Source organism: Ornithorhynchus anatinus, chromosome 3 (assembly GCF_004115215.2).
Source record: "Ornithorhynchus anatinus isolate Pmale09 chromosome 3, mOrnAna1.pri.v4, whole genome shotgun sequence".
In the NCBI taxonomy this organism is placed as follows: domain Eukaryota; kingdom Metazoa; phylum Chordata; class Mammalia; order Monotremata; family Ornithorhynchidae; genus Ornithorhynchus; species Ornithorhynchus anatinus.
The window spans coordinates 40,080,321-40,108,178 of NC_041730.1; the positions used below are offsets into that span (position 1 = coordinate 40,080,321).

Sequence of the window (27,858 nt, forward strand, 5' to 3'; positions counted from 1 at the left end):
GATCACAGATCAGATCAAATGACTTTGAAAAGCTCGTAGTGGGCAGGGGCTGTGTCTACCAACTCTGTTCTGCTGCTCTTCAGAAGCAGTGTGGCCTAGTGGACAGACTACGGGCCTGGGAATCGAAAGGGCCTAGGTTCTCATCCCGGTTCTGCCCCTTGTCTGCTGTGTGACCTTGGGGATGTCACTTCACTTCTCTGGGCCTCAGTTACCTCATCTGTAAATTGGGGATTAAGGCTGGGAGCCCTAAGCAGATGCAGGGACTCTGTCCAACCCAATTATCTTGTATCTCCCCCAGTGCTTAGAACAGTGCCAGGCACATACTAGTGCTTAAAAAATGCCACAATTATTATTACTCTCCAAAGCATTCAGTACAGAGTTCTGTACGCGGCATCAATAAATACCACTGACTGATTGGAGAAACTTAATCTTAACTCATTACAAAGGCAAGTTTCCTCTCACTGGTCCTGATGAAAATGACCCGCCTCCTTCCTGCTCCGTTCTTTGCCGGCCATTTCTATTACACAGTAAGATTAGTAATCACTGGTCTTTGTTAGGGGCAGATGGGATAAATTGTTCCTTAGGTCAGATCTTCCTATTTGAATTAGCCCTACCATGTGAAAGGAAAATTATCAACATATAGTCATCTTAGGAAAAAAAGGAGAAAGACTGGGCTATTTCCTTTACTACAGTTTAAATATTAAATTCTTCATTAACATGAGACACTCTCCTTGTCTGCTCCTAATATAAATGATCTTCTCTCTCCTTTAAGTGCCTTATTAGCAATGATTTTGCGATTTAATATGCAGACTTGGTTGCGGGGGGTGCTGTTTAGTGCTTCTGACAAACTGGAGCATCTTCACTTGAACTATCTGACTCACATCTGCACTTCAAAATTTCAAGTACCCTGAAAGCAATTTGATTTCCCAGGACTCTCTTTCCTCCAGTTGGGCTTTTCCACATCCTTCCCGGCAACCCTCCGCCCCCTCGCCAGTTTAACCAAAGAATCGAGGTGGACGGAGATCATCTTTTTTTTCTCAAACCACCTCAGGGCCTGGCTCTCTCCTTTCAGCCAGGTGACCAATGGGTAAAAGGCAGAAACCCCAAGACGACTCCACTTCAACGATCTGCTCACTGCGCAATTCCCAACTGTTCTCCGACGGCGGAAACAAACTCCTCGACGTGCTCATGGAACGGAAACTGAATTCAGCGCTCAGGCAGAGTGACCCTACAGTGCTGTTTTGTCACTTTCGCGTGCACTTCAAAAAAGGCTGGGGATTTAAGCAAATGCCCTGCTCAAAAACGGAGAGGGGTAATGCCGGTCGGAATCAACACGAGCCGGAACCAGGAAAAGCAGGGCTCTCTTACCACTACCGTCCTGCTCTGGAGGCGTGATTATTTTTATTTTTTAAGTATCTGTTAAATGTTTACTATCTACGGGTACCGTGCAAAGCACTGAGGTAGTTACAAGCTAATCGGATTAGACCCATGTGTCAAATGAGGCTCCTAGTCTTCATCCCCATTTTACAGGTCCTCACCTGTAACTGAGGCACAGAAGTGAAGCAAGCGGCCTAAGGTCACGTAGCAGATGGGGTGACGGAGCTGGGATTAGAAACCAGGTCCTCCGACTCCCAAGCCAGTCTTTCCACTAGGCCGCATTGCTTCTCTTTAACCTTGTAACGCTTTCGTAAAGTCCCCGGTGGCTCGCGTTTTCCTGCCAGCTGAGGTGATTGCTTAGAGAATCTATCTCCTTCCCACTTATTCCCAGGGAGGCTGCTTTACTTTAGACTCGCAAGTCAGAAGCACTCAAGGAGTACTATTGGCAAAAGTCTGTTGTTGAACGAAAAGTTACACAATAACAACCCAAAATAAAGAGAGGGCGTTGGAGTAAATCTATTCGATTGGCAGGCTCAGACAACGCTGCTGCATTTGATCATCTGCTGACTTTTCATTCCAAAACCTCTCGCGATCAATCTTACTTCATGCAGAGAGTCAGTCCCAAAGAGCTGATTTTTGCAGATAAAAAAGGCAAATGCAATCAACTTGACTCCCTGGTCCCTTGTGAAATGATCAGACCCTCCCTTCACGAGGGTCGAAGGAAATGTGTTCTTGTTGGGTAGCTAACTAATCAAGGGAAAAATTGAATAGCTTGAATCTGTACCTGAAATGATGGCCAAAATTGTGATGTAGGTTTCTGAAGAAAAAAAGAAATCGACCCTCGATTTTCTCTCACAATATATGTGATTAACCAAGAGCCACCATTTCCGATTCCAGCCCTCCCCCTAAATTACAATCGTGTCCACATTTGGCTTTATTGCTTTCCGTATACTGCGGCTGAGCCATTGCATAAAACCCTGCAAATGAACTCTGAAGGCTAGACAAGACGAAGGAAAAAAAAAAAAATCACAGGCTCCCCTTCCTTTCGGTCTACAAATCAAATACAAAATTCAAAAACTACACCGGCAAAGATTTTGGACAGGTTTAAGTGACCCCAACTAGTCCAAAACCTGAGCTCTCCTTTCTTCGCTTAAACAGAAGTAGAGTGAGGTGCTGAATGAAAGGAGAACGGATAATGGGCAGAAAGGTGTGAGTTGAGTTTTGGCTATTTTCGTTTACAGTTGAGGAGCAAGAAAATTAAGTCAGGAGTAGACTGAGGCTCAAATTTGGTCAGTGAGTGAGGCATGCTGATGATATGCAATGTTTTCTTACCACATTGAGATGAACCATCAATATTTTGCCAGGGAAGGTAGGGGTGAGGGGGATAATTGGCAGGATTTTCCTATTCATTCATTCATTCCACCGTATTTACTGTGCGCTTACTGTGTGCAAAACACCGTTCTATGGGCTTGGGAGAGTATAACAATAAACATAAAATAATAAACAGACACATTTATCTGCTAACTTCAGGTGAGGGTCTCACCTCTTGAACAAATTCAATGCTTTAAAACATATGTGCTTTAAAAAATAATAACAATCGTGGTATTTGCTAAGCCTTTACTATGTGCCGGGCACTGTACTTAACACTGGAACGGATACAAGCGAATTAAGTTGGACACAGTCCGTGTCCCGCAAGGGGCTCACAGTCTTAATCCCCATTTTACAGATGAGATAACTGAGGCACAGGGAAGCTAAGTGACTTGCCCAGGGCCACACAGCAGAAAAGTGGCAGAGCCGTGATTAGAACCCATGACCTTCTGAAAAACAGCTGTGAGTTCCCACAGACTGTCCCCCGCAAAGCCTTCCTTGACCACAAATGCCCACAGAGAGAGAGAGAGAATGGAGCAGATTAGCCAAAAACGTGTACGGTGTTAATGTCCATTTCCGAATTAGTCAGCAGCTTTCTCTGCCCATTTAAAACCTCACTCGGCTGATAAGAGTCGTTAACCCCCGTTTGGAAAAGAGGAGCCTTTTGGAAAGTGTCAACTTCATGCGCCAATTTTAAATGCCTTCCAAGACGGGCTTTGTTTCGCTGGCCGTTAGCTGAACAATAAGAGTCAAAGCGGGACCGTGCCGAGGAGCCCCATCCACCCGCTCGCTCCTTTTGACACGCTTGAAGGCTCAAGGGACCGATCGACCGATGAAAAGCTGAGGAGTCCCCCCCTCCTATCGCCCAAAAGACCGGGAAAAATCACTTTCAATTTGGTCTTCTGTAATATTCCTTTCTGCTTTTACTTTCAAGCTATCAGACTCACCGCTGCAAAGTTAATCTTTCCCTTAGAAGTGACTATTCTGGGGCTCCCCTAAAGTGGGGGGCGTATGTGTGTTGGGGGGAGGGGGGGTCTCCGTCTCGATGCATACTTAAACTGTACGACGACCGAAAAGATTCCAAACCCACAGAGGATAATACAAAGGCACTCAACTTCCTTCAAAAGAGCTCATTACTGGAGTCACACAACCCCACGGACACATACACACGCACAAAGACAAAGTGACCTTTTGTCATCCGAACCGTCCTACGATCCCACCGTAAAACGGTCCCACACACCTTTCGGCACCGAGACGATTACCGTGGAACGGACGACGAACGAACAGACGAACGAATACACACCTTCCCGCTGGGTCCGCCCGAACAGGCACACAAAAACAAAGAAAAATTTTTGAAACCCGAGTACAAAGGAGCTCTGCCCTTTCGAGCAGCGCGGCCCCGAGAGGCGGGTTAGCATCTTCGGACATTACTAGCAAAGTTGAAGGGAATCGCTGATTTTCCCATCGTCATCTCCGGACTCCTCCACCCCACCCGACACCCCGCCTCGCTTCCTTCCCCGGCCCCACGCTCGCCCCCTTTTCCGTGCCTTCCCTCCGAGAGGCGATAATCCCCCCCGGCAGCTCTTCCGGCTGTTGGATGTTTGGCGATGCAACGCCACCCCTCCCCTCCTCTGGATATTAATTCAGCTCGTTTCCTCACAGCCGCTGACTCCGCCGTGCGTAGTGCGGCTCTGACGTCTTGGACCTGACGGCCTCCTGTGAGCTGTGAACGCTCTGCCTCTCCATCTCCGAGCAGCCCCTGGATATTGTGATCGCCAGACGCGCCGAAGAATGAGCGAGAGAAGAGAGCCTCTTGGTGGCTTGCCAGATGCCATCTGTACAGCTAAATCTAGCCCCAGCGGCTTGCCAGGTTTCCAAAGACATCCTTTGCTTTTCTTCTCCTCCTCCCGCCCCAAAAAGAGCCTTCTACGTGACAGCGAGGATTCACCGGGATCTAAACCCAAGGAGGCGAAGTCAAGAGACGCCCGTGAATAGCAATTATTTAGAGCACACTCTTCCGCTCCTACCTGCCGCTAAAGACCCACGCGCCCTCTGCAACGTACACGAGGCCCGGACGGTTCGGTCTCGATGCGGTTTCGGGCGTGAAAGGGAGCGCCGTGCTCCTGTGCGGGAGCAAAACCTTGCCGCAGCGTCCGATTCTAAACGTGCGGTGCATTGCTCTTCAGGAACCTGAGCGGGCTGGAGGCGTTGGGGTTTATACATTCGCATTGCAGCTCGACTCAGTGACCTTCCAAAAGCTACCGGTGCACTTGGTAAATTCTTTCGGAAGCCTAAATTGTTTGGGTCGTGCAAGAGAAGCGCTGTGGAAGAATGCGAGTCAGAAAGCATTAGAGAAAAAAGAGAGAAAGAGAGAGGAAAAAAGAGAAAAGAAGCCAAAACAGTTAAGGAAAAAAGTAGCAACTTCTACTAAAACTGGAATGGCCCTGGGCTGGCTCTGATCTCGCCCATGATGTCACGACCTACATGTCTTATGTACACTTATGTACATATCTGTAATTTTATTTATTTGTATCGATGTCTGTGTCCCCACCCGACCCCCCTGACTTTAAGCTTGTTGTAGGCAGGGAATGTCACTGCTTATTGTTGCATTGTACTTTCCCAAGTGCTTATTACAGTGCTCTGCACACAGTGAGTGCTCAATACATACAACTGAATGAATGTCCTACCAAAATTAAAACCCAAAAAAATTTTTAAATCAGAATACAACAAACGTATCAAGTGCTACTCCCCTCGGGGCTACTTTTCCACTATTACTTCAACTGGTGTGGGTTATTCACAAAAGTCAAAATAATAATGTTGATAACTGTGGTATTTGTTAAGCGCTTACTATGTGCCAGGCACCATACTGAGCATTGGGGTAGGAACAGGACACTGGGCTCACACAACACTTATATACATATTTGTATCTTTTATTAATGTCTGCCTCCCCCTCTAGACTGTAAGCTCGTTGTGGACGGGGAATGTGTCTGTTCATTATCTCGTACTCTCCCAAGTGCTTAGTACAGTGCTTTGCACAGCGCTCTCTAGACTGTGAGCTCACTGTGGGCAGGAATGTGTCTATTTGTTGTTATATTGTACTCTCTCAAGCGCTTAGTACTGTGCTTTGCACACAGTAAGCGCTCAACATGATTGATTGAATGAATGAATGGTAAGCTGCCAAAAAAATACCATTGGACGAGTGAATGAATGAAGGGAGGGCGGGAAGTCGGGAAGGGCCTCTGAAAGCCACTTCCACGGTCTGGAATGGGGAAGTCCGGGAAGGTGGGCCGGCCTTGTGTCACTCTATCACGAGCTTTTGGAGACACAACACTGGCCTAATAAAGCATTTCGGAGACATGAATAAAACAGAGGAAGGAAAGATTTCAGCTAGAGGCCCAATAAAGGTTGGTTTGGTTTTATTTTTTAAATGATATTTGTTAAGCGTTCACTATGTGTCAGGCACTGAACTAAGCGCTGGGTAGACACAGGCTCATCGGGTTGGACATTATCCAGGTCCCGCGTGGTGCTCACGGTCTTAATCCCCATGTTACAGATGAGGTAACTGAGGCACCGAAAAGTTAAGTGACTCGCCCAAGGTCACAATGGCAGACATATAATGTTGGCATTTGTTAAGCGCTTACTAGAGCACTGCTCTAAGCGCCGGGGTAGAGGGTAATCAGGTTGTCCCATGTGAGGCTCACAGTCTTCATCCCCATTTTACAGATGAGGTAACTGAGGCACAGAGAAGTGAAGTGACTTGCCCACAGTCACACAGCCGACAAGTGGCAGATCCGGGATTCGAACCCATGACCAGAGCTGGGATTAGAATTCACTCCCGTGCTCCTCCCACGAAGGCACAATGCTTCTCAAAATTAGGAAGGGGGAAGACTGGACAGAAATGAAGAATATATGGAATATGCGATATGGAAAGTAAATCGATGCCAAGGGGAGAGTCAGTATAGTCAGGAGCAAAGGGTCTAGGCAAAGAAATGCAGACTGAAGAAAAGGCAGCACTTCCCGCTAAGGCTGCCCCACTCAGCTCCCAAACTCCTGAGGTGTCTTTGCTCCATTGTACCATTTGATTCTTTCCAGTTTGCTTCCTGGCAGCAAGATGGTGGCTTTTCCCAGGGAAGTGCCCTGCGATCAACAGGGATTCCAAAAAGGATGCAAAAAGTGGGGCAATTATGTGAGTAAATGTGGTGTATGAGTGCACAGTGTGGACCCCTCCCTCCTGAAAGACTGTCAACAGTAGGACCACTCCTCTCCACTTGTGGCAGAAATTCTTAAGCCATTGGCTTCTCTCCTCCTACTTGGCCTCTATCTTCTCCCACAACACCCCCGCTCCCATTCTTCATTCCTCTCGCGCCAACCTGCCTCCTGGGCCTCATTCCTGTCTCTCCTGTCACCAACCTCTTGCTCATCCCCTCTCTCCCGTCAGAAAGTCCCTCGCCCTTCACAACCGGCAGACCGAGACCAGTTTTCCTCTTCTTTATCATCTTCAAAACCCTCCAGAAAGTAGATCTCTTCCACGAGGCCGGCCCTGATTGCTCTCATTCATTCAATTCAATAGCATTTATTGAGTGCTCACTATGTGCAGAGCACTGTACTAAGCGCTTGGAACGGACAAATCGGCAACAGATAGAGACAGTCATCCCTCCACCTCACACAACCTCCCTTTTTCCTTCTACCACTTCAGCATCTGGTCACTAACACACCTTCATACATTTATATACATATTCTTATTCTCTTTTACTGCCTCCTAGCTATAATTTATTTTAGGGTTTTCCTTCCCCACTGGATTTTAAACCCCTTGAGAGCAGGGATCAGGTCTACTAATTCTAACATGCTTATGAAGATTAACAATGATTAATACTAGTCTTAATAGTAATTGCGGCCATTGTTAAGTGCTTACCATGTGCCCTTCATGGTACTAGCGGAAGCAGTGTGGCTCGGTTGAAAGAGCACGGGCTTGGGAGTCAGAGGTCATGGGTTCTAATCCCGGCTCCGCCACTTGTCAGCTGTGTGACTTTGGGCAAGTCACTTAACTTCTCTGGGCCTCAGTTACCTCACCTGGAAAATGGGGATTAAGACTGTAAACCCCATGTGGGACAGGGACTGTGTCCAATCGGATTAGCTTGTATCTAACCCAGCATTCAGTAAAGTGCCTGACACACAGTAAGCCCTTAACAAGGGTGGGAGGAGTGGTTGAGGCCCAGGGAAGTAAAGTTATTTGCCCAAAGTCATACAGCAGACAAATAGTAGAGCCAAGATTAGAACACAGGTTCTGTGACTCCCAGGCCCGTGTTCTAGCCACGAGGTTACGCTGCTTAGAGGTGGATGGCCTGGGCACTGGTAGCCTGGTGGGCAAGAAAAGCCCCTTCCCCAGACTCCTCTTGCCAGATCCTGGGAGTCTCAGAGGAGTCAATGACTGGAAGTCGGTGATCTTGGCCCTCGATGCCCCACAGCAATAATGGGGAGTAAAAAAAAAAAAAGAGCAGCACGGGCTCTTTCTCTAAAAAACAGCTGCTATAGAGATTCTTCAAAACACTGACTATGAGTTTTATTTTCACTGCCGGCACCGCTGCAGTAAACAGATCAGCTCCGCAGAATAGCAGGGGGCAGCGAAAAATTACAGATGGGAACTTAGCTGGACCTCGGGCAGCCTGCCCAGTGGTTTCATCTGAGGGGAGCGAGAAAAAGGGCAGGAGCAGAGGGAGACGACAGCGGCCACCCCGGCCCCGCCACCCTCGGTTAATCAGTCCATCAACGGTATTTATTGAGCGCTTCCTGAACGCTTGGGAGAGTACGATACAACAGACTCGGTGGACGTGTTCCCGGCCCGCAACAAACTCACAATCTAGAGGGGGAGACGGACGTTACCGTAAATAAAAATATCAATATGAATAAGTGACGGCTGTGTGCTGCTAATGCGTCATCCCAAGCGTAATGGCTCGGGTGCTTAGAAGGGGCAAAAGAGAAGGTAGTCCACCCTCTTTGACGTGAGTTCGCTGACAAGCCCTTGTGTTCGCCAGCAACCCCTACGTCGACCTCGTCCCTCTTGAGGCTCGGCAGTAAATACCCACACACACGCAAACCCGTTCCGAGGGGAGATAAACTGCTCTCTAGCGGATGCTTCCCCGGCGATTATTCTAGTGCCCTGTGCCAAGTAAGTGTTCGATAGGTACTGCTGGATAAACTGATGATTTAAAAATCGTGGGCTTCACCAACCTGTCTCCTGGGTCAACCTCCAACTCTGACCAAGTGGAAAACTGTAAGGTACAGGCAAACAAACAGTACTTCCCGCAATCACGCTTATTGTCATCATTAGTATTATTAGTAATAACAATAGTAACGATGATAATGATACTCGCTACGGGCTTACTATGTACCAAAACACTGTTCTAAGAGCTGGGGAGGATACATCCTCATCAGGTGGGACACAGTCCACCTCCCTCAGAGCTCACAGTCTTCATCTCCATTTGACGGATGAGGGAACTGAGGCCCGGAGACGTGTAGTGACTTCCCCATGTCCCTCAGCAGACAAGCAGTGGATCTGGGATTAGAACCCAGGTCCTTCTGACTCCTGGGCCCGTGCTCTACCCACCGGGCCCCGCTGCCTCACACAGTTGGAGGTCTGAGAGCGGGAACGGGCCGCTGCATGCTTTGCGGAAACCCGGGGTTTCCAGTCTTGGCTGCAGGGCTCGTGGGAGTAAAGCTGCAGATTTTATCGGCTCCGCCAGGATAAGTGGCCAAGTCAAAAGTACCTCCGATATTCACGGGAGGGCTCCGGAGTCCAGTGGAACAGACTTAGCCCGAGCCCTGAGCCATGCCAGCAGGACCCTTGCGACTGTAAGCCCGTCAGTGGGCAGGGGCTGTCTCTATCTATTGCCAAATTGTCCATTCCAAGCGCTTAGTGCAGTGCTCTAGTAAGTAAGCGCTCAATAAATACTACTGAATGAATAAAGATCAGATGGCTCTGGCAATCTGGAGCCAACACCTCCAACCCTACAGTGCTCTGCACACAGTAAGCGCTCAATAATACGACTGAATGAAGGGGCAGTGGGGAGGGCGCTGATAATCCACCACTCTTGTATAATTAAGAGATCACCCTACTATTATTATTATGATAAAAATGGGGATTGAGACTGTGAGCCCCACGTGGAACAGGGACTGTGTCCAACACAATTAGCTTGTATTCACCCTCGTGCTTAGTACAGTGACTGGCACATGGTAAGGACTTATCAAATACCATCGTTTGGTCACCCTTGCCTGCCTTCGGGATCCCTGATATGGTGGAGAGCCCACCCCCTCCTCCAAGACACCCAAAGCATTGGCTGTCCAACTCTGGCAATACTGCACATTACATTTTAAATAATAATAACTATGGTGTTTGTTAAGCACTTACTATGTGCCAGGCACTGGGGTGGCTACAAGCAAAATGGGTTGGACACAGTCCCTGTTCAACATGGGGTCACAGTCTCGATCTCCATTTTACATATTCGTTTATTCAATCGTATTTATTGAGCGCTTACTGTGTGCAGAGCACTGTACTATGAGGTAGGTAGTATGTACCACTTTACATATGAGGTAACTGAGGTAAATGCGCAGCCTACGCAAAAGAGCCCGGGCCTGGGAGTCAGAAGGACCTAGGGTTCAATCCCTGCTGGTATCCACCCCAGTGCTTAGTACAGTGCCTGGCACATAGTAAGCACTTAACAAATACCATCATTATTATTATTATCCTGGCTCGGCCGCTTCTCTTCTGGGTGAACCTGGACAAGTCACTTCACTTCTCTGGGACTCAGTCACCTCATCTGTGAAATGGAGATTTAAATCCGTGAGCCCTCTGTGGGACAGGGTCTGTGTCCAACCAGATGAGCATGTAGCCACCCCAGTGCTCAGTGCCTGGCACAAAGTGCGTGCTTAACAACTCTACAATGAGAGCTCGTTGTGGGCAGGGAATGTCATTATTTAGTGTTGTCTTGTATTTTCCCAAGCACTTAGTTACGTTCTGCACACGGTAAGCGCTCAATAAATACGACTGAATGAATGAATGCCATCAAAACAAACAAAAAACCCATCGCTTTGAATTACAACTCCACAGATCATTTTCTGATGTTTGATAAATTTGACGCTTAAATGCTCTTAAGGTCACAGAAACCCAATCGATGAGGTCCTACGTTGCCTCAAATCAAAGTAAAAACAAATAAAGGACTGCAGTATTTCAGCACCGATTCATTCATTCCATCGAATCTGTGGAGCACTTACTGTTTGCAGAGCACTGTACTATGCGCTTGTGAGAGTATGATAATGCCACCGGTCTCGGAGGAACCATCGATAGGCTGACCCAGTCCGGAAAAGCCTGTAGGGTGGTGAGTTCATCGCTCTTTCTGAAATTCTACTGCATTAAATCTGGCTAAATCAGTAGAAGAGGAATATTAGCAGGTCAAATACAAACTCTACGGCAAGCCGCATGGCCTAGTAGAAAGAGTCCGGGCCTGGGAGTCAGAGGACCTGAGTTCTAATCCCACCTCCACCATGTGTCTGCTGTGTGACCTTGGGCAAGTCATTTGACTTCTCTGTGCCTCAGCTGCCTAACGTGTAAAATGGGGATTCAGACTGAGAGCTCCATATGGGACAGGGACTGTGCCCAACCCAAATCATTTGTATCTACTCCAGTGTTTAACAGTGTCTGGCACGCAGTAAGCACGTAACGATTACCCAAATTATTACTATTATTATTTCCTTCATTTATAATTAGTTTCGGGAACCTCAATGGCCCTAGGGTGGCCATTCTCTTCCTCTCTTTTCCACCTCCTGCTGCCTTCCTTTGGAAAACTGCCATCCTCCACTGTTTTGGGGATCAAGGGTCTTTTGCTCTTGGAAGAAGCAGCGTGGCTCTATGGATGGAGCATAGAACTGGGAGCCAGAAGGACTTAGGTTCTAATCCCGGCACAGCCACTCATCTGCTGTGTGGCCTTGGCCAAGTCACTTCACCTCCCTGTGCCTCTGTCACCTCATCTGTAAAATGAGGAGGAAGTCTGTGAACCCCACATAGGACAGGGACTGGATCCAACTTGAATAGCTTCTATCTACCCCAATGTTCGGTATAGTGCTTAACAAATCCCCTTAAAAGAACTCAGTGCTTGCTGATTTCCAGCGTCTCTTCGATGTTGTGTGCGATGAAAAGGTTTCACTGCTAAAGACTCAGCAGTCTGTTCAAAAGGTGCATTAATGTCATTAAATGTCATCCAAGGTACATTAATGTCATTGGTAATGGCCAAACAGTTTGATCTTCACTTACGTATATGTTTATTACTATCTACAGTGAAGATACGTTCCCTTTTATATAACCCCTTCGTATATATATGAAGTAAATACACATACATATATATATATATATAAAGGGATTATATAAAATAGGAAATATCCTCAGTGTGCGCATCTGAAATGAAGATGCATTAAAACCATTTATCATATTAATAAACAATCCGGGAAAACTAAAGTAGTGCAGAGTAATGACTAGAATATCTATTTTTCATGAAATAATCATGCTTCTCCATCACCCTACTCAGAAAAACACAGCTACGACTTTGAGGGCACCTGACTTGTAGAAGGTAAAAATCTAGCCTATATCCCAACTGATGCAAACTGACAACGTGCACGTATTCCGATTGCCACAATTTCTAGAACACTCACTCTGCGAGGGCGGCAGATTTTTTCTAAGCTGGTCAATGACCTCGAGAGAACGGAAGGCCGCTGAGGTTGGCAGAGAAAGCAACGGAACACGTTGCGTTCCCGAAATCCAGAATTCCAGTTCAGCCCAACGAGGCCGGTTAAAGGAGACCCAGAAACGCCAAACGATAATTAGATCGCAAGTCTTCAGAGTACGGACATTGAGCTTGTAATAATCATGGTATTTAAGCGCTTACTATGTGACAGGCACTGTACTGAATTTCCATCATAAGTCATGGGAATCACAAGACAGTAGTACGTATAGACAGGAATGGAGCCATGAATGAGTGTGGTAAAAAAACTGGGACTTGCAGGAAGCTTATAGGCCAAGCCTTTTTAAAAAGAAGCATTTATAACTACGGCACTTTAAATCGGTAAGTGTTAAATGGGTCACTCAATTACAGCATTAGTCACGCCACAGGTAGAGGGGCGGAAAAGCAAGGAATTGAAAAAGGCATGGAGCTGAAAATTTAGGGTGGTGAGGATCAAAACACCCCTGAGACTCCCCGAGAAAGATCCGGGGGCCTGGAATTATTCAGGCTGGCGGGGCTCTCTTTTAAGGGAGTCACAGAAACAGCACGAACCTAATCTTGGCCAGCCACGGTGCGGGATGCTAATCAGGGTACCAATTTAATGCCTCGTGGACTTTGCTTACAGCCGATCATAAAATTCAAAACAGATACCGATATAGATCGAGGGGAACTACAATAAATGTTTCATCGAAGAGCATTTAAGCTATCCGGCAAGGACCACACGACTTCCTTCTCCGATGGGGCTTGCCACGACTGCAACCGATTTGTTGATCACCGCTCTGATATGCAAAGTATGCGTTTGCCACCTACCTTGAGTGTTTATAAAGCTTACGAGGTCTATTGTGCAATTTCCGATCCCAATTCTCTGGATCACTGGAGTTACTGTCATAAGGATGGGGCCGGCCGGCCATCCCACTTCAAGCTTCCGCCCCAAACGGTTCTGAAAGCACACGTGTAGCATGTACCATCTGGGTAAGAGAGCAGTGTTGACCTTCGAAGCGTAACGCATGCAGAATTTCAACGTTCGTCCCTTCGCGGGACAGCTCTACATTTTCCTCTGGGCAGCATTACACCAACGAGGACACATTCACTAACACCCCAGACAAAAGGCATCAGAAAAGTCTTCATCGGAGTGTCGATCGTTTCAGCTCTCACTAGGTTTACCAAAAACCTAGTAAAAATATTCTCACAAAATTTCATAGTTTAGCTATTTTACTTTTTTTTCCCCCATTTAGATTGAATTCTTTCTGGAAAACAGCACAATATGCACTTTGGGGAAAATTACAATACTACTACTTGACCGAGGCAAAAAAAAAAAAAAGGTAATACGAATCCCAAAATACGGGGCAACCCTGAAGGGAAAAAACAAAACAAAACAGCATAGCCTTCATTTAAATTGAATACTAACAAAATTCCAATGCCAGCAATCAATCAATGAGCGCTTACTGTGTGCAGTGCACTGTACGATCCCCGCCCACGAGCTCACAGTTTGGAGGGGGAGGCAAGGGGTTAATATCAATAAATTAGAGCTACTTGCATAAGTGCTGTGGGGCTGAAGATGGGGTGAGTACCAAGATCTTGACAAAAAAAAAAACTTTCTTTCTGCAATCAGCACAGAAATGTGACAGCAACCCTGTGCGGTGTTCCCTTTGAGAGTTAGAGCGCTTGCCTTCCCCGTTACAAGGTGAATCTTCTGAAGATTCAAGGTGCTTTCATACTGAAATGTTCCAGGAGAAGATGCAGGAAACTGAGTAGGAGGGATCAGAAAGGAAGATGAAAAGGGGGAGACGGGAAGACATTCCTAGGCAAACGGCAATCGGTGTGGCCTAGGGGAAGGAGCTCAGGACTGTAAGCTTATTGTGGACAGGGAATGTCAGTTTATTTTTGCATTGTACTTTCCCAAGCGCTCAGTAAAGTGCTCTGCCCACAGTAAGCGCTCAGTAAATACGAATGACTGAAGAGCATAGTCCAGAAGTCAGAGGAACTGGGTTCTTATACGTGTCTCCTGTGTGACCTTGGGCAAGTCACTTCACTTCCTTGGGCCGCACGGGACACGGGCTGTGCCCGACCTGGATTATTTTGTATCTATCCCAGCTCTTAGTGCTATGTGCCAGGCACGTAGTAAGCGCTTAACAAATACCATTAAAAAAATCAATCGATAAATAAATCGGCATCTCCTCATCTTTGAAAAAGTCCCCCCATGCCTCGGAAGACCGATGGTGCTAAGAGCACGGGTCTGTGTTTTCTCCCCACTGTCTCTTCTCTCCAGGGCAAAGGCTGACAGGTTTTTCAAGTACCGTTTTAGGTGGGCATGCATTTTCACTACAGATAAAGACTTTGGGTTGTCTTACCATGCGCAATTACTGCCCAGCCTTCCATGGGTTCCTTCCTTCTAGATCTTTCCCCACCACCCTCCCACGCACAAAAAAGGTACAATGACACCTTCCAATCTGGACCTGTAAATTAAGTTTAGCCATCCCCGTGTGAAAAGACACCAAATACACCCTCTTTACCAAAAGAAGATAAGGCTATAAATTACTCATTCGCAATACGTAGTGATTTATTTCAGTGAACGATCACCGTGAAACCCAGGTTGTGCGTATTTGACCCCAAGTGCCCCCTATGATTGTGGTACTTGTTAAGCGCTTGCCATGTGCCAAGCACTGTTCTAAGCATGAGGATGGATACAAGGTAATCAGGTTGGACAGTCTCTGTCCCACATGGGGTTTCCCAGTCTTCGTCCCCATTTTACGGATGAGGGAACTGACGCCCAGAGAATTGAAGTGACTTGCCCAAGGTGACAGCAGACATGTGGTGGAGCCAGAATTAGAACCCAGATCCTTCTGACTCCCAGGACCGTGTTCTTTCCACTGGGACACGCTGCTTCCCGTATGGCCCGTTAACCAGGGAACAGAGGATTCCGAGGCGTGGTGTCAGTCGGTCAGTCAATCAATAGTATTTATTGAGCACTCACTGTGTGCAGAGCACTGTACTAAGCGCTTGGAAGAGGATAATACAACAATTAACAGACAATCCCTGCTTTCAACAAGCTTACAGTCTACACGGGGAGACAGACATAGAAATACAGATACGTACATCTGTGCTGTGAGGGTGGGAGGGGGGATGAATAACTGGAGCAAGTCAGGGTGACGCAGAAGGGAGTGGGAGATGAGGAAAAGTGTGGCTTAGTCAGGGAAGGCCTCTTGGAAGAGACGTGCCTTCAATAAGGTTTTGAAGTGGGGGAGAGCAATTATCTGTCTGATATGAGGAGGGAGGGCGTTTCACTGAGATGACCCCTATTTTCCCATTATAAAATCCAGTTCAGGATGTAACCCCTGTGTCTGCTTGTGGTTTGGGGGAGGGAGAACTGGGCAACTCCTGGTTGTGGAGGGGCACATTTGCCTGGGAAGCTGGGGAAGGGGGTGCGACAAGGGGTGTGAGGAGGGTGGGAGAGTACAACAATAAACAGGCACATTCCCTGTCGACAACGAGCTTACCAAATACTACGTGGTTCTCCGGAAATGGAGCCACTACAATCAATCGTCTTGATTGGGTGCTTACAGGGTGCAGGACGCTGCACTAAGCGCTTGGGAGAGTACAATCCAACAGAGTAGGCAGACCCATTCCCTGCCCACCACGACCTGACAGTCCAGAGGGGATTGTGCCTTTTCCCTCCTAGAAATGGCTCCTTCGGAGATTGCAATACCCGGAGCGAGGGGGGTGTATGCCCCCACGCCAAGAGGTGATCCCAGAAAATACAGAAGGGGTAAGGGGGCATTTTGGGTCCCACCCCCACCATAGAATGAGCCTATAGCATCTCACTGGGGCATCTGCACCACCCTATTTAGGTGTCATTAAATAAAAATGGGGAAAAAAATAATCATGCTCTAGCTAACAACAACAAAAATCCTACCAAAAGTAGAAAGTACACTCTCTGAGTCCATAGACTTTGTCAGCCATTGTTCTTTGGAAGCTTATGCCAGGTCACTTGGAACATGAAGTGTTACCGCCCCCCCTGCCTCCCCAATAAAAAACACCCCCAAAAGGTATTCATGCACAAATATGCATTATCATAATTACTTATTCCCTTTCAAACAGCCTCCTTAGAAGTAGATCTGACAGGAAAAGTAGCCCTGGGTGCATAATTTTCACCCTCAGGACTGATTTGTCTAAGACATCAAAAAAGCTGTGCTTCTAGATTCATCCGATTATTAAAACCTCATCCATTTGCAATTCCAAATAGGAAATAAGTGCTGCATAAATGGTGTCAAATGATGATGTCTCAAATTGACACCTATTTGATGAACACCTTCAAAGGCAAATAATTATTTCCCCAACAACGTATAAAACCCATCACCTAAATAATCTTTGGTATACTACGTGGTTTGTGAGAGTGAGACACTAATCACCCCAAAATGCTTTATACGTTACTCTTAAAAGAAATCGAATATGTACATGTTTGTACGTGTTTTTTAATTTGGCATTTATTGAGTGCTTTCTGTGATCCAGGCATTATACTGAGCCCTGGGGAAGATACAATTTACCATGATGGACACAGTCCCTGTCCTACGTGGGGCTCCCACTTTCAATTTCCACTTTACAGATGAAGAAACCGAGGTGCAGAGAAGTGTCCTGCCCAAGGTCACACAGCAGACAGGTGGTGAGGGCGAGATTAGAAGCCAGGTCCTTCTGACTCCCAGGTCTGTGCTCTTTCCAGTCGGCCTCGCTTTCTACAGTGTCAGATCCTTGGCCAAGCCCTCCTCACAAAACCAGGAAAGGAGGAATAAGCAGGAGCCTCACCTTCCCAATCCCGAGGCCAGTGCCCTGGGTTGGGGGTGGAGGTGTCTAGGGCTGGAGCCCCCATCCCACATCACTCCTCCAGAGGGGCAAAAGTCACGGGCAATATCACATTCAGAAACAGACTGCGGAAATCTCAGCGGCATAGACAAGCAGTGTGGCCTAGTTCAAAGAACACAGACCTGGGTTCTAATTCTGGTCTGCCACTCTTCTGATGGGTGATCCTGGACGGGTCATTTCCCTTCTCTGTCCTTCCATTCCCCGTCCTGTAAAATGGGGACTCAATCCCTACTGTCCCTCTCCCCTGGGTTGTGAGTCCCGAGCGAGGCAGGGGCCGTGTGTCCCATCTGTTTATCTTGTACCTAGCCCAGGACTTACTGCAGTGCTTGGCACATAGTAAAAGATTTACAAACACCACAGTTTATGATTTGCGAGGGGTGTCTGCCTTCAAAAGCTTCTCTCCACTCTTTTCAGACACAGATCGGCTCACTGGTAATCTAAATTATTTTCAGCCATGAAAGGCACCTGTCAGTTGAATCTTAGTGGATAGAGCATGGGCCTGGGAGTCAGGAAGATCTGGGTTCCAGTCCTGGCTCCCCTACCTGTCAGCTGTGAGACTTTGGGCACGTCACTTCACTTCTCTGTACCTCAGTTACCTCACCTGTAAAATGGGGACTAAGATTGTGAGTCCCATGTGGGACTGGGTCCAACCTGATTGCCTTGCATCTACTCTGGCGCTTAAAACACTGCCTGGCACCTGGTAAGTGCTTCACAAGTACCATTAAAATAAATCAAGTTTACTGAGCCCTTACTGCATGCAGAGGGCTGTACTAAGCGCTTGGGAGAGTACAATATAACAATAAACAGGCACATTCCCCTGCCCACAATCAGTTTACAGCCTTGAGGAGGAGCTGACAGTCTAGAGGAGGAGCTTACTTCACAAGGGGAAAAGGGAACTGGCAGTAAGCGCTTAACAAATACCACAATTATTATTATTATTATTATCTAGTAGCTGTGACGTGGCAGCAGAAAGTTCTCTTCCGTTGCCAGACTGGCCGTGTCGTCCTTTCCCACCCGCTCCCACAGCCTCAAGTCCACCCAGCAGACTCAAAAATGAAAAGTTGCCTCTCCCCTCATCCCCTGTTCCCCGCTGCCTCCGGTCAGGAGAGCCGAGGTCTCCCAAGGAGGCCGACGGAAGCGCCGCAATGACGAACCCCATTTTGGTTCGGAAAGAGAAGGTGCTTTCCTGACGACACAGATCACTTTTTTCCAAGGAAAAAGGGAAAATGCGGGAACGCTTTCAAAAAACAATCAAAAACAAAGTATTCTCATTAGAGCATCCTTGCTGTCTCCTTTTAGGAGAGTTTCAGCCAATAAATATAGATTACAGAAATACTGCTAAGACAATATCATGCGACAGAAAGAAATATTGAGATTCCTAAAATTAATTTTCTAAGGAAGCTATAAAGCTTCACTCTCAAAAAGTACATTATTAGGCATTTCAAATACATTTTAAAATGGAAAGAAATGCAAAAGCAAACTTATGATTATACCCTGAGAATTTAAGAAGTGTGCTTGCATTCATTTCAATAGATTAACACTGAATATATTCCTCCTTTCCAATATTGGGAATAACGGTCTTTCTACATGCACCTCTTCAAATTGCATGGCTTTGCAATTAAATGCGTGACACCGACAGAGGGAATGAAGTTCGCAATTGCCAAAAGACTCATAAAACCTGCAAGGTTGAAGCGATGACTGAAGTCACCAAGCTGCTCTATTGAAGTTGAAGGAAATTTAGGAAAAGATTGAGAAGGGAAAAGAAAACATGCATGGACTTGGAGGATAAATCAAGTCGGTATCACAGTTGCAACTAACCACTTATTGATCTATAATATATAAATATCATTTATCCTTTATTTACTGGGTGCTTTCTCTATGGAAAATTTTACATTAAGTGTTTAGGAAAACACTTAGGATCGACGTGATCCTTACCCTCAAGAAGTTTACCATCTAGCGGAGAGACAGATACTAAAATAAATTACACGTAGGAGGAAGCAACAGAGCATAAAGATACGTACAAGTGTGGTTGGAGGTGGGGAGATGTGCATTATCAAGCAATCAAAGTGGGGAGATGTGCATTATCAAGCAATCAATGGTATTTACTGAGTGGTAACTTTGTGCAGAGCACTAAGCACTTGGGAGAGTATGATACAACAGAACTGGAAGACAGATTCTCTGCCCATAACGAGCTCACGGTCTTTAAGTGATAGAGAAATGCTGAAAGGCCGTGGGGGAGTGAAATGGGTGCTGAAGAGGAGACGTAAATCAGGGAAGGCCTCCTGGGGGAGATGTGATTTCAGGAGGGTCTTGAAGATGGAGGAGAGCAGCAGCTGGCCAACTATGAAATGGGAGGAAGCTCCTGGCAAAATGAAGGGCTTGGGCACACTAATAATGATGGAATTTGTTACATGCTAAGTGCCAAGCATTGTTCTAAGCTCTGGGGAAGATACAGGGCAATCAGGTTGTCCCAGGTGGAGCTCACAGCTTTAATCCCCATTTTACAGATGAGGTAACTGAGGCACAAGAAATGAAATGACTTTCCCAAGGCCACGCAACAGACAAGTGGCGGGGCTAGGATCAGAACCCACGTCCTCTGATTCCCCAGCCTGTGCTAGGAAAATGAGGATCAGGGAGTAGATTAGTTTGGGAGGAAAGGGGCACCAGAACTTGCGTATGATGGGAGATGAACGACAATAAATATATGGAAAAGAGCTGACTGAGCACCTCAAAGCCAGTGGTCCAAGGAATAGACAACTACCCACAGGACGATTCTGAGGAATGGGAAAACAACAGCGTGGCTCAGTGGAAAGAGCCCGGGCTTGGGAGTCAGAGGTGGTGGATTCTAATCCCGGCTCCGCCACTTGTCAGCTGTGTGACTTTGGGCAAGTCACTTCACTTCTCTGTGCTTTAGTTGCCTCATCTGGAAAAAGGGGGGTTAAGACTATAAGCCCCACCTGGGACAATCTAATAACCTTGTATCTCTCCCAGCGCTTACAACAGTGCTAGGCACATAGTAAGCATTTATAAAAATACCATTATTATTATTATAAAGGATCTAAGCAGAAGAGATGATACTGTGATATTTAAGTACTTACTACGTGCCAGGCACTGTCTTAAGCGCTGGGGAGGATACAAACAAATCACAGTCTCACAGGCTCACAGTCTCCATCCCCATTTTACAGATGCGGTAACCAGGGCCCAGAGGGGTGAAGTGATTTGCCCAAGGTCACCCAGCGGACAAGTGGCGGAGCTGGGATTAAACCCCAGGTCTTTCTGCTTCCCAGATCCGGGCTCTACCCACCAGGCCACGCTGCTTTGCGGATAACAGCTCCGTAGGCAGGGAGGGGTTGGCACTCTGTGGGTTCTGGTCCAGCTCTTTTGTTGACTCACCACCTGACTCGATTCTGAGCTGTGGAGATCCGATCCGTTCGGGGAGAAAGGCAGTGTGACCTAGTGGATGGAGCACGGGGCTGGGAGTCAGAAGGACCCGGGTTCTCGCCTCGGCTCTGCCGCCTGTCCGCCGTGCGACTTCGGACAAGTCACTTCGCTTGCCTCTGCCTCATCTGTAAAATGAGGGTTAAGACCGTGGTGGCCCACGTGGGACACTGGACCGCAACCAACCTGATTATCTGGCATCTCTCTCAGTGCCTGACACATTGTAAGCGCTCAACAGATACCATAAAATAATAATAATTACAATAAAAAGCAACATGACCTAGTGGATGGAGCACGGGCCTGGGAGTCAGAAGGACCTGGGTTCCAGTCCCGCCTCTGCCACATGTCTGCTGTGTGACGTTGGGCAAATGACTTCACTTCCCTGGGCCTGAGATACCTCACCTGGAAAATGGGGATGGAGGCTGTGAGCCCTGTATGGGACGGGGACTGTGTCCAACGTGATCTGCTGATATCCAACCCAGCACTTAATACAGTGCCTGGCACATAGTAAGCGCTTAACAAATACCACTATTATTATTTTTAAAAAGCTACAGGAGCCTAGAGGACAGGATCGTCAGTCAGTCAGTCAGTCAGTCAGATTTCAGTCAATTTTACTTATTGCGTGCTTAGTGCATGTGCAGCATTGTACTACACACTTGGGAAAGTACAATACAACAATGTAACACATTCCCTGGCCACAATGAGTTTACGGTCTAGCTGACGTACTGACAGTCTAGAGGACTACCTGAGCTGGAACCGTGACCCGCCCCATCCCCGCCATTCCTGTCTTTTGATTAGACCAAAGCTGCCTTTCATCCCATCCCCTTGACTCTCGGCCCTTGAGCACTCAGACATTATCTTGTGCTCGCCCAATCACCCGACTGAAAATTGCAGTCCACGGGTCCAGGCCAGTCAAAAGTGGGTGAGAAAAATCCCACTGCACACGTACACGTTTCCTGACCTAGAATCCCCCGCCCCATCTTGAGCCCGAAGAGCAATCTCTAGCTCTCAGATTCCCCACCCTTGGATAGCCACCTACCTCCCAAAACAGGAAAACGCCTTAGTGCACAACAATTGAAAGCCAAATGGCGGTACAAAAGAATATAGGATCTGATTCTATATCAGGCCCATACCATCTGTGGCACACAAAAAAAAAAAAGGATCTAGAGGAGAACACCCAATGGTTCTGAAATTTCATTTCCAAGCCGTTTCTGGGTTGCATGTGGACTTCCGAGGCTGACCCGGCATTACCTCTTGATCCGAGGAGCTCGGCAATATAACCTCTTTGTGATTCAAGAGGAGAGTAGGTACGCGGCGATGGTAAGGGGGCCGAGAAGTGAACGTTTATGGCTGAAAGCTAAGTCGACAGGGATAATGCCTCCCACCACTCTTCTCTCAGTTCCTCCCCTTGTATCACTCTAGCTTATACGTATATGCCTGGAGTATTTCTCAGGGACCCTGGGGGGACGGGACTTACAGAGCTACCGAACTAATTAAGGGGGGTGTTACAACCAGTTTACCCCATTCCCCTTATCTTTCTGGTTTCCCCATTTTTTGGAGGCTGCTCACCGGCTGCCATTACTAGGGAGCTTCCCCTCGGCGCCGGCTCACGGTCTGGTCATTCCTCTTCACAGCTCTGTCCCACTGCGGTCACTCAGTCCACGGATGGATGGTACTTACTGAGCTTTTCCTGTATGCAGGGCCCTGGACTGAGCGCTGGGGACAGTGTGGTCCGACAGAGTCGGAAGACACCGATTCCCGCCCACGACGGGGAAGAAAAGTAGGCTGACAAAGCTGTGTTAGGGGTCTGGGCCTTGTATCAGTCCCTTCTGATCCAACCCTTCCCTCGGAGCTGTTTTTCTTCTAGGCCTTCCTGACCGTCTCCTAGACGCCTTGTTCACGTGAACAAGAGTAACTCCGGTGCTTGAATCCCTAGGAGTGGGAGAATACCGAGAGACGGTAGTCCATTTTGTCTGGCCAAGCCACCATTTACTGGAAGCAGGCACATCACCTAATCTCCTCTCTCCTTCGTTTCATCCTTTATAGGATCTGTCTTATCAGGAAGTTTCATTTGTCCTGGTTTCGAGACAGGATGAAGCTAGGTCAGGATTCCTAACCTGCTTATCGGCTGCGTTTGCTCAGATCTCCTTAATAAAGAGAACTAGGCAGGGCCTAATGATTACCCCAAGCAGACTTTACTGCTGCTTATATTAAGGTATATATAATGAATTGTGCTCTATGATCACGCTGTGAAGCTAGGATGCCGGACCAACTGCGTAGAAAGAAAGTCTGCAATGCTTGAAGTTGAGCTGGTTTTGACTAGTAGTCAACTAGCACTCCCAACTAGTGCTAGAAGAAGCGCTAGGAGTAATAAACTCGTCCCGCACATACCCTTTTGAACACAACGCAGAGTCCGTGAAGTTTTCAGAAGGTTGTGAGTTCTAATCCCAGCTCCTCCATTTTCCTGCTGTGTGACTTTTGGGTAAGTCACTTCACTTCTCTGGGCCTCATTTACCTCATCTGTAAAACTGGGATTAAGATCCTGAGCCCCATGTAGGACAGAGATTGTGTCCAAGCCCCTTTGCTTGTATTCACCCCAGTGCTTAGTACGGTGCCTGGCAGATAGTAAGCGCTTAACAAATACCACAATTATTATTATTATGTTGCATTGCTCATGATACACAAACTGGTAGTGAACTCAGGTGGGCAAGTGACCAATCCAGATATGGGGAATAACTTTGGGGAAAGTGACAGCACCACCTTGATGGGGCTTTCCAGGCAATAAACGACTCCAAGCGCCTCGACAACTCCGAATCAGGGGAAATTACCATCCAGGCCTAAAACTGATAGCTTTTGGATAAATGTGGATACAGAAAAGTGAGCCCCTTAATACCTTCAAGTCACAAATCGCATTCCTTCCCCCATCGCTTTAAGTCACCCATCATATATTTTTTCTATGGCATTTGTTAAGTGCTTTCTTTGTGTCAAATACTAAGGTACAAGTTAAATAGCTTGGACATGGTCCCTGTCCCATAAGGAGCTCACAGTCTAAATTGGAGGGAGAAAAGGTATTTAATCTCTATTGTACAGTTGAAGGAAATAGGCACAGAGAGTTTAAGTGACTTGCCCAAGGTCACATGGCAAGCAAATGGCAGAGCCGGAATTAGAACCCAGGTCCTCTGACTCCCAGACCCATACTCTTTCCACGAGTCCAAGCTGCTTCTTTAGGCCCCTCATTTCTGGTACCCTCCTTGCCCTTTCTTCACATCCGATATTAATTTCTTTTTGACACCTCTGCAAATAGCCAAACCTTAGACTGGATATTTACAGAGGTGTCAAAAATAAATTAGAGCTCTCCCTAGCAGGGAGATCTAGAAAGGCCATATTGAGGGCTATAAAAACGCTGCCTTCCTTCATCAGATTAAATTACCAGTCCTCAAATGCCTCTGCCTTATCTCTATTTCAGTTTTATTGCTTTATTTCAATTCTTTTCTGCCCCAGGTGTTAAATGCACACAAAAATCACTCCCTCTCCCAAGGGTCAGGGCCAAAGGTCAGCAGACTCTGCACTTGGAGAGCCCCTGCCTACCTCTTCTAGCGTCCTCTCCACCAGGAACTCTATATCCACCAGCTCCTCCTCCTCCTCCTCTCAGCAAGCTCCTTGTAGGCAAGGAACCCGTCTACCAACTCCACTGCATCATTCTCGCCCAAGCGCTTAGTACAGTGCTCTGCAGAAGTAAACGCTGAATGAATACCACTGATTCACTCAACACCAATCTAAAATTAGGAGCCTTCCCCCATCTACAGCACTCCCTGTTCTTCCACATCCTTCCTTTAAACGGAAAAATGGGAAATGCCACCCAAACACCACGGTTCTGCTTCGGGCTAGACGCCGACAATAATTCTTCTCCGTCAGCCTCTTGCTGAGGACGGCCTGTCCTCTTCTCAAAAATAAATCCGTCCTCAAGGCAGGGCACGGGCACCTTCCCACTTTAATCAAAATTGAAATACTCATACTTATTAAGTGTCTACTCCGCGCAGAGCACCGAACCGAGCGCTGGGGGAAAAAAATACCCGGGTGAGGGGTTTGGAATCTAAAAATAGAACGGGGCAGGGTTTGAAGACAGTCACGACGGGAAAGACGGAATAACGTAAATACAAACCACCTTGTGAAAGGGCAAAAAAATGGTTATACCCTAATTAGGGAAAGGTAAATGCATGATCTTCTCCAATATTCAACTGTCTCTTTTGGAATGGATTTATCGGCAATGATGAGTTCAGTGAGAGGGAGACGGAGGGATAGGAAAAGGGGAGCTCATGAGCCTGAAAAAGAGATTAGTATCTTAAGTTCAGGGGCAAAAATCAACAGTCACAAAGAGTTATCACCTAGGAAAGACTTGGAGGATAAGGCCTGGTCGGAGCAGTGACCATTTTAGGAGAGGGGAGGTTGGGGGGGAGGTACAGGGAAAGAGCAGCAGTTCAGAGCTCCCTGAACCACTGCTGTGATGCTGGAATGGTTGAAAGCTGCAGAACACATGTGTCTCCAGTATGAGTGGGTACCTAGCAGCCACAAAAAGTGTGTTCTTCAGCCCGGGGGACAAACGTACAATTAAGCGACACACTCGTGACGACCTCTCCATTAGAAGACCATCTTGGAAGGGAAGGTCAACCTTAGAGCCCAGGCCAGTCGGCACCGAGTCAATCAATCGGATTTACTGAGTCCTTACTGCGTGCAGAGCGCTGTACTGAGCGCTTGGGAGAGTATAAGTTGGTAGACACGTTCCCTGCCCAAAATGAGCTTAATCAATCAATCGATGGCATTTATTGAGTGCTTACTAATGGCAGAGCTCTGTACTGAGCACTTGGGAGAGCTCAATACAAAAGAATTAGCAGACTCTAATTGACATTGTTCCCCGGGGCAGTCTCTCTCAGTGTTTATTACAGTGCTCTTCGAAGCAGTCCACCACCTTGCCCCCCTCCCACCTCACCTTGCTGCTCTCCTACAACCCGGCCCGACACTTCGCTCCTCTAGCGTTAGCCTTCTCACGGTGCCTCCATCTCAACTGTCTGGCCGACGAGCCCCGGCCCACGTCCTGCCTCTGGCCTGGAACGCCCTTCCTACTCAGATCCGACAGTCGACGCTCCCCCGCTTCAACGCTTTATTGAGGGCACATCTCTTCCAGGAGGCCTTCCCAGACTAGCCCCCCCTCCCTTTCCTCTTCTCCCACTCCCTTCTGCATCACCCTGACTTGTTCCATTTGTTCTTCCCCCCATTCCAGCCCCACAGCACTTATGTACATAGCTGTAATTTACTTATTTGTATTAATGTCTGTCTCCCCCGTCTAGACTATAAGCTAACTGAGGGCAGGGAAATGTGTCTGCTTACTGTTGTACTGTACTTTCTCTGCACATAGTAAGCACTCAAATACAACTGAATGAACAAACGAACACGACTGCTACAACGCTCATGCCCGTATCCGCTGCTCTCCTCTCCGACACGTTTTCACTGCAGGTTTTTAGGACATGCCGTTTGGGGATTCAGCAGTGTTCTCTGACAGCGTGCAACTCTCCAGAGGGAACGCGATGTGCCGAGTTCAGAAGCAGCAGTCGTGGGCGAGCACGAGGCATCGGTCAAGGTGAGTTTTCCACATCGCCGAGTCTATGGAAAACGTCACCCCCACCCCCTCCCACCACCGAGAAAACTGTAGGTGTGGTAAAATCAGACTCGACGGCCCAGGGAATTCTGAAAGCTTCTCATAGTTCGGCGTTACTGAATCAATTGACTGGATTTTTTGACCACTTACTGTGTGCAATCAATCAGTGGTATTTATTGAGTCCTTACTTCGGGCAGAGCACCACACTAAAGAACTCAGAAGAGTGCAATACAACGGAATCAGCAGATTAGGTAGTACAGTGCTCTGCACACTGTAAGTGCTCAATAAATACAACTGATTAAGTCCATACAGAACAGCAGCATGGTCAAGTGGACAGAGCACGGGTCTGGGAATCAGAAGGACCTGCGCGCTGCCATGTCTGCTGTGTGACCTTGGGCAAGTCACTTCACTGGGCCTCACTCACCCCGTAAAATGGGGATTTAGACCGTGAGCCCCATGTGGGACAGGGACCGTGTCCAACCCGAATTGCTTGTACCCACCCCAGTGCTTAAAACAGTGCCTGACATAGTAAGCGCTTAACAAATACCACAGTTATTATTATTATTACCCTTAACTAACTTACAGTCTAGAGCTTACAGTCTAGAGGCTTAGAGCTCGTTGTGGGCAGGGAATGTGAATGTGTCTGTTTCTGACTGAATGAACACAGTGCAGAGCACTGTACTAAGGGCTTGGGAGAGTACAACACAACAATAACACAAGAGTTGGCAGACACAATCCCTGACCGCAGAGAGTTTACACCGTTTAACTGTCGGAACGAAGAGGGCTCTGTAGCTCACAACCACACCTCAAATATGCAGACTTTCTTGGGCCTCGAAATTGCAAAACAATATGTTCTTGATGATGATTTTAGTACTCAAACAAATTCTACATTACCTAATGTCACTGAAAAGGGGAGAAAACTTCGCTCCTCTCATGCTAACCACCTCACTGTACCTCAATCTCATCTATCTCACCACCGACCTCTTGCCCACATCCTGCCTCCTCAAATCCGACAGAAAATCACTCTCCCACGCCTTCCAAGCCTTACTGAAGGTACATTTCCTCCTCCAAGAGGCCTTCCCTGACTAAGGTCTCTTTTCCTCTTCTCCCACTCCCTTGTGCGTCACCCTGCCTCGCTCCCTTTATTCACCCCCCTCCCAGCCCCACAGTACGTGTGTCCTTATCTGTCATTTATTTATATTAATGTCTATCTCCCCCTCTAGACTACTGTAATTGTACTGTTATTGTGGGCGGGGAATGTAGTGCTTAGTACAGTGCTCTGCACACAGCAAGTACTTAGTAAATATGACTATTATGAACATCAGTTAATTGCACAAGGGTGTAAAAGAATTGCCTTTCTAGCACTTCTAAACTAAAAACTCAGTACGTTCCCTGGCA

The 27,858-nt window shown here is 47.3% G+C and overlaps 1 protein-coding gene across 5 annotated transcripts in view; it reads right to left on the bottom strand.

Moving 5' to 3' along the window:
• BTBD10 (BTB domain containing 10) overlaps nucleotides 1-27,858 on the bottom strand; it is a 65,029-nt gene that overhangs the window by 24,436 nt on the left and 12,735 nt on the right. For 2 of the 5 annotated variants that reach the window (XM_029060611.2, XM_039911462.1), the window contains exon 2: nucleotides 13,323-13,452. The exons of 1 other annotated variant lie outside the window; for it this stretch is intronic. In XM_029060611.2, coding sequence (XP_028916444.1) covers nucleotides 13,323-13,423 — 101 coding nt within the window. In that variant the 5' untranslated portion in view covers nucleotides 13,424-13,452. Of the gene's footprint in view, nucleotides 1-3,985; nucleotides 4,024-4,048; nucleotides 4,233-13,322; nucleotides 13,453-27,858 lie in introns of those variants that run through there. 2 more of the 5 variants (XM_039911461.1, XM_039911460.1) reach the window with 2 other exon arrangements.